The 12,666-nt window shown below is 41.2% G+C and overlaps 1 protein-coding gene across 1 annotated transcript; it reads right to left on the reverse strand.

Annotated features, from left to right (window-relative positions):
- Window positions 1–1,188: 1,188 nt before the first annotated feature.
- LOC126084496 (toll-like receptor 11) lies at window positions 1,189–3,960 on the reverse strand. Its single transcript, XM_049899107.1, has one exon. The coding sequence runs from the start codon at window positions 3,952–3,954 to the stop codon at window positions 1,198–1,200; it is 2,757 nt and encodes a 918-aa protein (XP_049755064.1). The 5' UTR covers window positions 3,955–3,960; the 3' UTR covers window positions 1,189–1,197.
- Between the last annotated feature and the right edge of the window lie 8,706 nt (window positions 3,961–12,666).

The following is a 12,666-nucleotide window of genomic DNA, read 5'->3' on the forward strand; positions in this document are numbered from 1 at the left end:
AATTCTTTTTTCAAAATTGGAATCATAGTACATGGAGTTTGTAAATATTTTTTTTCAATATTATGTCATGAATCTCTTTCTGTAGAACTAAGTATTCCTTGAAGCATGATTATTCGTGGATTCATGATATTCCATTCTTATGAGTGTATTCTTTCTTATCTAATCATTTGTCTATTTGGGGGCACTTAAAATATTTTATGTAAATCTATTGGAATTTGTTATTTTTCTTAAAAAAAAATCTGTTGCCATCAAGTTGATTCCGACTCATAGAGACTCTATAGGGCAGAGTAGAACCGCCCTGTAGGGTTTCCAAGGAGTGGCTGATGGATTCAAACTCCTGACCTTTTGGTTAGCAGAGGAGTTCTTAACCACTGCACCGTAAGTGCTCCTCTTTAGAAACAGTTCTTGAAAATAGATCATACGTATGCGTATTTGAAATATATTTGCCAGGTTTCCTGTTTTAAGTTTGTAGCTTGGTAATTTGTCATTGGTTAGGGATGACTGGAAGACAGTAGAGTAACAAGCGTAGAGAACTGGATTGTGACTCAGAGGTCTAGATTTGAACTTGGTGATATAGTAGCTGTGGGAGTGTGGTACATCACTTAACCTTTATATGCTTAGATTCCCAATGTGTAACACGGGATCAAATTATTGCTCCCACCTACATAATACAGTTATCACGAGAATGTCACGAGTTAGGAAAGCTCTCTGAATTTGTTGGACAATTTGTGAATTTGAAACTTGGTTTTGGTCCAATTTCTAGGCACTAACACATAGCTTATTGATTCTTGGCCTTTCTTCCAGAATAAAGTAGAATATTTAGCAAGTCCAAGTAAATACATTGCTTCCAACAGAGGCAGAACAAATTCATTTTGAAAAATGCGGAAGTGATTTTAGAAAACACATCCCTGTGCTCTTTCCTAGACAGTGCCTGTCTTGTGAGGGGACTAGCAGGTAGTAGAGTTATTTATTTATTTATTTATTTGAATTGATACCTTGTTTGCTTCCAAGTGCTTTTAAATATATTATCCCATTGGAATTTGATTTCTTTATTTGTATTATTTTTAGTGGACAATTGGGCTTTAGCTAAGCATTGCCTAGAGACCCATCTGTGAGCCTGCTTCCAGTGATGCCATGGTAATCCAGTGACATGTTGGGAGTTGTTCCCATACGGCTGAACCTCTCTTTTATAGTCCACTAATCCTCTTTCTCTTGTACAGCTTTCCTCAGCCTTCTCCGAAGCTGCTCCCAGAAAGCCTCCCAGTCGGCACTCCTTTGGGGCAGATGCAAGTAGTCCTCCTTCTGAAGCCACCGGGCAAGACGGTGGTAGCTACACAGCTGCCGCAGATCAATAGGCTCCAGAAAGAGCAGCAGGAGGCTAGTAGTCCCAGGCTTGGCCACCAAGTGGTAGGTGGCCAGCCTTAACTCTAGATTGCACCAGGGACTGCCCAGGGCCTGGCGGCTGAGCACGCACAGGGTGGTTTTGCTGCTCTCTATGCTGGCGGCCGTTGTGTCCATCCTATCCTGTCCGACCCCAAAATCCCTCTCTGGTAGGCATAACCTCAAGCCCTCGCCAGCTGGAAGAGGCTTTTCCAGGGCAGGAATCAGCTCTGCCAACACCCAGGCTCGGTCTTGCCTGCAATAGGATATAAAGACATCATAGTGGTATTGGCTTCTGTGGTTCCAGCCACCCAACTTCCACCACCAGGCATGAAATAGGGCCTGGAGATGGTGGAGCCAGGGCCAGTTAGGGCAGCCAAGCAAAGCAAAAATGATCACCAGGACCAACAGAGTGAAGCTGGTTAGAAAGCTCTGAAGCTCAAGATTATCTGGGCAGTGACCAGAAAGGAAAGAGAACAATGGAGTCTTGAAATAGTCAGAGGCATTGGCCATGCAGATAGATTTCTCTAGCCCATACACAAAGGTATTTGGGGCCTGTGTTGCCCAAGGCCCTACCCAAGAGCTTTCACACTGGCAGATGAAAGTGACATCTGAGAAATACACATATTGAGGCATCTGGGGAATGAATTCCTGGAGGCTGCTGTCCAGCCCCAGGGCCCATTCAGAGTTCAGCAGCAGCAGCTGGAGGAGGCCCAAGCCCCTGAAGCTGGAGACTGAGAGGTTCCCAAGGTTTAGGTTGCTCAATGCCAGTACTTCTAATTGAGGCAGATCCTCCAGTAGCACCTCCAGATTCACAGGCCTTGATTCAGAGAGGCTGTCCAGGTTCCCTAGCTCCAGCACTCGCAGCCTGGGCAACCCAAACAGTTGTAGGCCTTCTGTACCCCCATGATAAGACCAGAAGTGCAGGTGCTCCAAGGAATGCAGCTGTGGGAAGAATCTCTGGGATTTATGGGTAGAGAAAATACCGGGGCTGCAGCCTCTCAGGGTGAGGTGACGCAGGGAAGGGAAATGGACTGTGTTGTTGCCTGGGTGCAGCAACACATAAGACGCTTGTAAGGTAAGGCTCTCCAAGAACTGGAAGGGTTTTCCACGTGGAACACTGAACTGGATGTACGATTGTGCCCATACTTCTAAGCTGAGCAATGTCAAAGGCCAGGGAGGGTAGAGCTCCAGGATCTCAGGAGAACCCAGCCATAGATGGCTCAGCTTCTGGGGACCCTGAAGCAGCCGGCCAGAGAAATTCTCTATATAAGTCCCCAGGAGGTTCAGTGAGATGAGAGCAGGAAGAGAGGAAAGCCAGCCCAGTTTCAGCACCTTAATCTGGTTCCAACTTAGATCTAGGGTCTTCAGCCACCTCAACCCCTCTAGGGCCTCACTGGATAAGTTAGAGATGTTGTTACCACCCAGCCAGAGCTCCTCCAGTTGAGGAAGAGAGGAGAAGGCCTCAGAGGGAAGAGCACTGAGCTCATTGTGGGACAGATCCAGCACTCTCAGGTTTGAGCTGACCAGCCCCTCTGGGAGCACTAAGGTTGGGCCCAGCTTGTTCATTGATAGGTTAAGCCTTTGAAGCTGGGGCAAGGCACTCAAGAACCTAGTGGGCAGTGAATGCAGACCATTGGCATGAAGGTTGAGGTGTTCTAGGGAGTGGTAGCCTGAGAGGTCGTCATCCCCTATGTGCTGGATTTGATTCCTTCCAAGATCAAGTGTAGAAAGCTCAAAGTAGGCTGTCACATTCCCAGGCAGCTTTTCTGCACCTGTATCCTCAAGGGAGAGGGAATCCAGGTGAAGCAGCCCTGAGGCAAGGAGCTCTAATGCACTCAGAGAAGTGCCATCCAGTCTCAGAGAGTGGAGTTGGAGGCCACGCAAGGTTTTGACACCAACCCGACTCAGCTGCCTGTTGGCAGAGAGATCCAGAACCTCCAGAAATGGGGTCCATGGGCTAGAGATGGCAGTAGGAGAGGAACCAGGCACAAGGCTTGGGAAGAGTCCTTGCAATTCCTGCAAATCTGTCAGACAGCTGTGCCTCAGAGTCAGATGACTAAGACTGAGAGGCAACTGGATGTTCTGGCTAGAATTCAGGCAATAGCCTTGGAATGAAAGGCTGTTGAGGAATCTGAGGGGCTCGAGAGCATCTGAAGGGAGGAGTAGACTCAGGCAACAGGGAGTGGGATGCTCAAAGAAAAGGTGCTGTAGCTGGTCCAATCCCTGAAATGCTCCAGATGTAATTCTGAGAGTGCCCAGCTGCAGCCTCAGTAGCTGTAGTGTAGGAAAGTGTCCAAAAGCATCAGCTGGCAGGACAGGAACTGTGCCCTGGAGGCATAGTGCCTCTAATCTCCTGGGCAGTGCTGTCAGAGTCTGAGCCAGGTCACTAACATTGGAGCATGATGCAAAAAGGTGCAGTCCTGGTGCCAAGGGACACGATGGGATGTAGTAGGAGATGTTAGATAACAGCGAGCTGTCTGCTATGGTGCAATCAGGAGTACTCCATGCCCAACCTGAGCCCAGGCTCATCAAGAAAGAAAGGAGAGTAAGGGAGAGCAAAGGTCTTCCCATCCTTGATACTGCTTCTAGGGAAGGAGGAGAAAAAAATATAGTTGTCAATCCTACCAAAGCCAACAATACTAGCCTAAGCCCTTCTGATCCATATAACACCTTGGGGACTTCTACAACATGTTGGAGACACAGTTCTGTGGTTAAGATACAAAAAATATACTTGATTGACTAGAGGTCTCAGGTTGTACACACTCCTGTGAGCCCCCCCTGCAGGTAGAGAGCCAGTGGGGATGAAGACACAGGCCAACAAGAAAAGCTTGTGACACAGGATAGATATCAGCAGAGAAACTGGTGACATTTCCCCATCCTCCTGCTGGGGGTGGATAGTTCAAGCTTTTGAGTTTTTTGGGAGGGAGCCTTCAGCTTATGAGTGCGCTACTTCCAAGACTCGACAGCAAATCTACTTGTCTCATAATAGAATTTGCTGGCTGGGAAAAATGGTGATGATGCACACATGAAAAGGCCATGACCTACACTCTGATTTGATTGTTAACCGTATGACTTGTGTGGACCCAATATCATTATCCTTTTTTTTACTGATGAGCCAACTGAATATCAGAGAAGCTAAGTGGCTGGTCATAGAAGTAGAAAATGAGAGTCGGAGTGACAAGTCCAGGTGTTCTGCCTTTACTTTTGGTGTTCTTTCCACTTCAGCCATCTTCATCCAGCATAAGGGAAATGTTTTAAGTGAATTCTAACCTGCTGAGTTTGTGGGAAATAAACAGGGCCTCGAAAGCTAGTTCAGGAAAACAAAGTAAGTGTACAGTAGAGAAAGAAAGCAGGGGAATGACTAAGTTGAAAAACAATGGAAACATGAAGTCTTGCTATTTTTGTGGTCAGAACACAGGGCTAGAGGTAGGAGGTAGCATTTAGTCTTTCCTCACTGCTTATTTGTTCCTCTCCTTGGTAAGGCCTCCAATTCTCCATTACGAGATGGACAGTAATTGTATATCCCCCATCTAAGCTCCTAAAAATACGGAAAGAGGCAGTAGACCAGACTGGTGCTCTTGGGGATGTTGTTGTCTGGTGCTGTGGAGTCAACTCATGGTGACTCCATGCACAACAGAACAAAATGCTTACTGGTCCTGTGCCATCTCCATGATCGGTGCAGAGAGCTAGGTGTCAGTTAACCATAGGTGACTGGCATGGTTCTCCTGGGAGGGTTCGAGCTTATTCAGTAACCCATGCTTTTGGTAAAAAGAGGATTTGGCATTAAAAGTCATATTTTTGTCTCTACTGGCTCTCTGCTGGCAGGGAGGGATGCATCAGTGTGGATAACTTGAGTCCCCTGGTTGGCCACATGTCTACTTTACATTTTCCCCTTGAGTTTGCCATGAGGACAGCATGTCTGTAATGACAATAAAGCTGGTGCTGGAAGCACTGAAGCTGCTTTTCCTCAAGAAATAAGCCTGCAGCTGCTATAGCTTCATGGTCCATACATGCCTCAGACTTCAGAGGAGCAGAGACCTAAGGAGAAGGGCCTTGGGATTCATTATCTAGATGACTCAACCTTGCAAAACCATCAACCTCATTATAGCCTTTACTCAATACACCTGTTAGTAATGCCATTTGCCTTCAGATAGATGGTGACCCTATGTGTGCCAGAGTAGAATTGTGTTCCATAGGGTTTTCAATGGCTGATTTTTTTGGAAGTAGGTTGCCAGGTCTTTCTTCTGAGGAGCCTCTGGGTGAACTCAAACCATCAACCTTTTGGTTAGCAGCTGAGTGCAATCACTGCACCACCCATCATTCTATTTCCATGGCTAGTTCCTTGCATTTTTGAAGGGCTTCTTGAGCCCCTGTGTAGCCTCTGACAGCACAATTAATGTGCCATTTTGTGCTTGAACTTTGCACTCTCTTCTATGATCTAGGAAGATTTCAAGGGCTAGATTAGTTATGAAATCTCAAACCAACGAGGTATAATCACCTTGAGATTTTAGGAATACATAATAATCCTTGGCTGAGGAGCAGGATCAAGGACCAGGGATGGTCCTTTGTCTTCAGGAATTACCAGTATTACTCAAAGACATCACTTAAATTGTCTACAAATGACAGTCACTCATTTGCCAGGGGTGGGGGGAGGGGAGAAAGTAAGCCTTAACCTAAATGTTCTCCCAAAGCCTCGCCTAGCTCCTGCCTAGATCCTGGTCCCTGACCTTCCCTAGAGATGGCCAGCATCTCTATATAGGGAAGATGCTCCTTTTTTTACTTTCCTTCCTGTCAATTTTCATTACTTGCTCTTCTACCTTGTCTACAAAGCTTACCTGGCCCTGGGGCAGACGTCTGCTTACCTTTGAACAGAGGAAAGGACATCAGCAGAGCCAGAGTCAGAGTCAGAAGGATTCTCTCTCACTTTCTGTTGCAGCAAAAGTGCAAACACCTTTTCTTCTGTGATTCTTTCCTCCACAATGGCTTGTGCCTTGTCTCACACATAGGTGTGACACCCCTGTCATTAGATCAGGAGTGGGAAATGTCGGGGCAAAGAGGAAAGAAAGCCCTTTGCACATTTTGTTTTCCCCTCCAACTCGACTTTTTCTATTTCATGTTTCCTCTTTTCCAATCTGACTTGGAGTTTTCAGTTCTCTATCACATCCTCCTGGGGTCTAAAGAATAAGCTTCTTCTCCATTTTCCAGGAGACTTTGCTCCCTCATAACACCAACCCCAGCCAGCTCCAACATTTCTACCTCGCCCCCAGTCCTCCCAGTCCTCCCAGAGTCTTAATATTAAGCTGCTTTGCAGCAGGGAAATTGAAGAGTAACCCACAATCTTACCATAGGGAACTTGACCCTCAAACTAAGGTTGAAGGGAGAAGAAAATGAAAAGTAGATGATCTGAGCAGAGAATTTTCTTTTCTAGGTGGTATTTTATGGGCCATCTAGAAACTTCTTGGAAGGAATCAGTGAAATCTGAGCCAGGACTGGGTAATAAAAGTCAGAGGGTCCCCCAACTCTGATTTTTAAAATGCTTGACTTGCTTGAAACCCTTTTTGAATATTTTTTGTTCTTCTGCCTCTGTTCTTATTGAAACCAACAGTGGCTCCAGGAAAGAAAGATATGGCAGTCTGCTTCTGTAGAGATTTACAACCATGGAAACCCTATGGAGTCACTGTGGGTTGGAAACAACTCAATGGCAGTGGGTTTTTTGGGGGGTGGGTTCTTAGAGTAACAATTGCATAAGCTTGACATGTGGGCATTAAAGTAGTTCTTGTATCTCTTGTCTCAAGCATTCATTTTTCAAGTACCAGGTGAGATACTTTTGCTCTGTTTAAACATTGGGGAAACAAATTTATGTATATTTTTTCTATATATTCACAAGTCGTGATTAAAATCTTAGTCTCTATGTTTCAATTTTTTGCTTATTAATATTTTTGTCTTTCAAATCCCTTTTATCCACCAATCAGTCTTTTTTTCTGTTTAATCTAATATAAAGATTTGTTTGAGAGGAACTTCAGCCTCTTAAAGCGGAGCATTGATATAACGGGTTACTTCTAAATTTCCGTCACTGTATTTACTTTCTTATTTTATACTCAATACATTGTTGGTAGAGTGGATTAGCTGTGTGCTTAATATTGATTTTTTTTTTTTTCTAATCTTCCTTTTCTTTTTTTTAAATCTTCCTACCTAATTCCCAATTCTATCCTGGTAATAATGTACCCAATTAAAAAAATTAAATGTCACACCCAACCTTGTAAAAGGGGACATTATGTGACACACTTCATGTTACGGATTGAATAATGTCCTCCCAAAAATGTGTGTGTCAGTTGGGCTGGGCCATGATTCCTGGTATTACGTGATTTTCCTATGTGTTGCAAATCCCGCCTCTATGATGATATTGAGGGAGGATGGGCAGCATTGTGTTAGTGAGGCAGGACTCAACCTACAAGATTGGATTGTGTCTTGAGGCAATCTCTTGAAATATAAAAAAGAGAAACAAGCAGAGAGACAGGGGGACCTCATAAAACCAAGAAAGCAGCACCAGGAGCAGGACGTGTCCTTTGGACCCAGGGTCTCTGTGCCTGAGAAGCTCCTCGACCAGGGGAAGACTGAGGACAAGGACCTTCATCATGAGCCGACAGAGAGAGAAAGCCTTTCCCTGGAGCGGATGCCCTGAATTTGGACTTTTAGCGTACTTCACTGCGAGGAGATAAATTTCTCTTTGTTAAAGCCATCCACATGTGGTATTTCTGTTACAGCAGCACTAGATGTCTAAGACACTTCTGTTCAATTAAAAAATATAAATGGAATATAGGTTGGCCTCTTTCCTGTCGCCTGAAGCTTCAGCTGTCCTCCTTAGATAATAAAGTCACCTAGTGAATGGAAACATGTGTAAGAAGAGAGATTAAAAAGCTAGGAGAACCTGGTCCCCTGATGGCATCTTGGAATTGTCTCCCTCTGGGTTGCCATGGACTGTCTACCTCCAGCTGTTTTGAAGAGAGAACAAGCTAAATCTGTATATTGCATAAACTGCTGTTACTTGGATTTTCTAGTCCACGCATCTGACTCCGAGTCTGGGTTCTTGGGTGGAACTTGAGTTTCTTCTTTGTCTCCATTACTCAAGTGGGTGAAGTGTGGAGAAAATTGATTATTTAACAAAAAATAATTATTTATTCAAATTTATAAGTTCTGGATTCTTTGCTTCTTTGGAGAATAAGCCCATTTTTAAAAAATGACTTTTTGCTAGGATGATTTGAAGTATATGTTTGGATAGATAAATAAGCTTATGTTCTTTAAAAAGGATGGATATTTGAAATATATTAACAGAAAAAAAGAACAATAAAAAACTGATAGGTGTTCAAGGCATGATTATTCAAATTCTCTCTTTATGAAAATTGGCCCTGGAAGTGGAGGTAAGCAGGAAGCTTGGGTGAGAGGTAGAAACATGCAGCTGGAAAGCCCCTGAAGAAGATTTCTCTGTTTGGGAAGATTCATTGGAAATTTACTTCATTGTGTGGTATATCCAACCCTTTCTGCTCTCTTCTTTCTGTTCCAAGCATCTAGTATGAGAACCTCAAAGCCAGAGTTTTCTGCCAAAAACCTTCAGGGAAAGAGTTGATTCTGAGTGAGATAGAAGCACCAGGGAGCTGAAATTACTCCTCTCCACAAAGTGACAGCAGATTAAAAAGTCTTTGAAAAGCTGTGAAAAGGCTCAAGCTACAAGGCTTAGCAAAGAGGGTAGCATTATCTTTTCCTTCTGTGTAAAAAGAGGAAAGACAGAGTTATGTATCTGAAAGTGTTGCTCTAGATTTTATAGGCCCTGCCAATCATTAAATTTTAAACTCTTCATCCTTTGGAAATTAGATAAAGTATCCATGTTTATCATGGAAAAAAACTATGTATCTATTAACATAAAAGAGGAAAAAATTAATTTAAATCACACGTAATACCATCACTATATTCAAATTAAGATTATACAATTATAGTGTTCTGTGGCCAGTCTTTTCCACTTTAATAACATAATAAACATTTACATCTTAAATATTTCTTTTAACGAATCTCCACATAATTTGTGTGCTTCTTGTGTTAAAATAATAGAAAAGAAATTCCGTATAAGTGTGTCTCTTACATTTAATTCTCCTTTACAATATTCATTTCTGGGATATATCCAGGTCTTTGGCCTGTATGGTCATGCAGCTTTTCTGAAGGTAGTTACATGAGACATAGCCATAGTCCCAGGGAAGATTAAGGTACAGAACTAGAATCTTACTGAACTTGAAGTCAGCAGAACCGGTTCCCTCACTTACTATTTGTGTGACCTTGGACAACACACTTGGTTTCTTTGTATTTCATCTATGCAATGAGCATGAGACTATCTACCCTAACTACGTTACAGACTTTTTGTGAGGGTGAACTGAGAGAGTATGTCTAAGTATTTTGTAAATGTTAAAGAACTTTACAAATGAAAGATAATAAGTTAGCTTTACAAATAAAAGATAATATGATAGTATCAATATTTATATTAAGAGATAATAATATAATGAAAGGTCATATTACTAAAGACAATAATATTAAGTCCATTAATAAAATTAATCAACTCTACAATACAATGTATAAGATGATATTCAGATTTACCTCATTTACTTATTATAGAGACTCTGTGATGAAAGTATTATCACTAACTCCATTTTATAGATAAGAAAAATCAAGGTGGAAAGGTTAAATAATTTGCACGAGCTCACACAATTAGTAAGGGATGGAATGTATGTTTTAAAACAAACAGATTCCAGAGTGTTGACACTTCTTGTGCAAAGTAGTAAAGAGTGTGCGCTCTGGAGTTAGTCTGCCTGAGATCAGATCCCATCTCCAACTTAAGTTCTTCTTTGAGCCCGTTTCATCCTTAGTAAATTGAAGGTGTAATAGTACCGACCTAACCTCTTTGGATTGTCATGAATAGTAAATGAAGTATTGCATGTAAAGGATTTAAGACAATGGCTGCCACAAAATAGTGGTTTTGCAATGTTAATTATTATTTCTTTCAATATTGTCAATAAGAGCAAATGGTGTGGTGGTGAGTTTACAAATCTATGCTTGTTAGACTAACAATTTCATTCTCTCTTGTGATATTGCTTTCCTGTGGTCCCTACATGCTAATTTTTCCTGAAAGACAACCATACCTAATGTTTCATTATATAAATAAATCTTATTTTGTGAGGGAGTTGTAATTGAGGTAGATTCAATGCTTGGTCAGCTTACCACAGGGTTAAACACAGCTAATCAACACCATGACTTACAGTTGAAAGTAGAAAATACTGACTTTCTCTTTTCAGTTCCCCTAAGGAAACCACTAACCAGCACCTATTTTTAAATATCATCTTGCTCTGTTCTATTAAAAGTTTTCTTGCTTGGGGGAAAAAAGAACAGTATGTTTTTACTGTTATTCCTAATTCGCTCTCTCTCTCTTTGCCCTCCTTCCCTTTCTTCGGGATGCAGTTTGGCTTTGATAAAATGTCATATATAAATTGTAGTGTTAGGTCAAATAATACCGTGGAAAGGATTGTGAACCAAGCATAGCGTCTGGGGTTATAAGAAGAGACAGTTGAAAAGAAATATGCTAATTTAGTAACTCAAAAGAGGGAATTCTCAGATTATGGTGGAAATATTGCTGACCTTTACTGCCTGTTCTTCTTGAGCCCTTTACTGATCTGATCTCAGGAAACTTAACAGTCCTTTACCCTGGGAAGGGAATACAGGGCTAGGCAACATTCTCAATGGATTATGTGAGAGATACATGGCAGACTTCTGGTAAGTAAGATTGACTAAGGGGCTTGACAACTTCTCACATCAAAGGCACAGATGGTTTTTCTATTGGGGATGCCCATGCTAAAACTCCCAATTATGTTCTAACTTTTGAACTGAATAATCTGTCTGTCTCTCAGGAAGCTGTTACAAGACAAAAGTGCTAAAATGAAAATTGTCACATGCACATCGTGTTCTTATACTCTGGATCTTCTGAGAGAGATCTGTTTTTGGATTAGATGATGAGTCCTAATTTAGGTTTGGAAGACCTTATCCTGGCAAATCTTCATGAAGATTGTATTGAGATTTCCATTTTTTTACAGAAAACAAGTAGGAACAAAACATTCAGTAAAAAGATTGGTGGTAGATGGAAGGAAGATGTGGAAGTGTTTAAGAATCTTACTTCTGAATGCCAAGTACCAATTCTGTAAGTGGTCATTATTGTGTAGTGGTGGAATTTCTTCTTTTTTCTAAACTGCCTTCTGAAAATTCTCTTTCTTGTTATCCTTTACACACCACCTTCAAGCTACTTGAAAGGAAAATCCTCCTTCTGGGAAAATGTTCAGCTCAACACATAAAATTCATAATCCACACATATTAGTTTAATGAAATAATATATCTCCTAAAAATGATAATTTCAAAAACTTCTCATACAGGAAAACAAGGTTGCCATTATATTAAATAAAACAGACACAATAAAAACAGTTGTATTAGAGTCACTGAATTATGGATGCTTTTAAAAATTTCCTTAATGTTATCATAATGTTGTTCAGCAACAAATAACAATGAACAAGTAGCTGTTACTGTTCGGTAACAAATCTAATGCAAGTAAACCATTTTTCTCTCCAGTTTTTAGGAGAAGGTACTCTCATCAAAAACTGAACCAATCCATCAAGTTTTTGGTGTTACCTTGTTTAGGTAAAAAATAATAGGTAACCAGAATACTATGTTTCTGAATATTTTGACAGGTATTATTATACATAGAACTAAAAGCTGCCCTTTAGAAGCATAAAATGAGGTAATATGAAAAGAAAACAACATATGGCTGGATGTCATTTGGCTAGAATATTATTATTATTACCTAGAAATTTTGGATAAATTGCTTTCTAAGGGTTTATCAGGAATGACCATATCACCCATGTAACAGAGTCAAATATAAGAACAACAATCAGAAAATATATAGGGTTTTTCTCCTTTTATTTACAGACAAGCAAATAAAGAAATGAAACAACAGTTATGATTTTATTAAATTTAAATTATCAAATATAAATAGGGATTTTTATCACAGATAAGCCATATGAAAACCATCCAAAAAAACACCCAGATGTGTAGATTCTTTAATTAATACACAGCTGAAGTGCCAAAGAGGAATCCAACTGTTCAATTTACCTACATAACCTGGCTATTTTATGATTGGAAATGGTCCCATAGGTGCTTAATTTAATAAGTTAATCAAATCAGTATTACCAGACTCACGTT

Source organism: Elephas maximus, chromosome 10 (genome assembly GCF_024166365.1).
Source record: "Elephas maximus indicus isolate mEleMax1 chromosome 10, mEleMax1 primary haplotype, whole genome shotgun sequence".
NCBI lineage: Eukaryota > Metazoa > Chordata > Mammalia > Proboscidea > Elephantidae > Elephas > Elephas maximus.

Coding starts and splice junctions, on each gene's coding strand:
- LOC126084496 (XM_049899107.1), bottom strand. CDS start 3,954: ATGGGAAGACCTTTGCTCTCCCTTACTCTCCTTTCTTTCTTGATGAGC.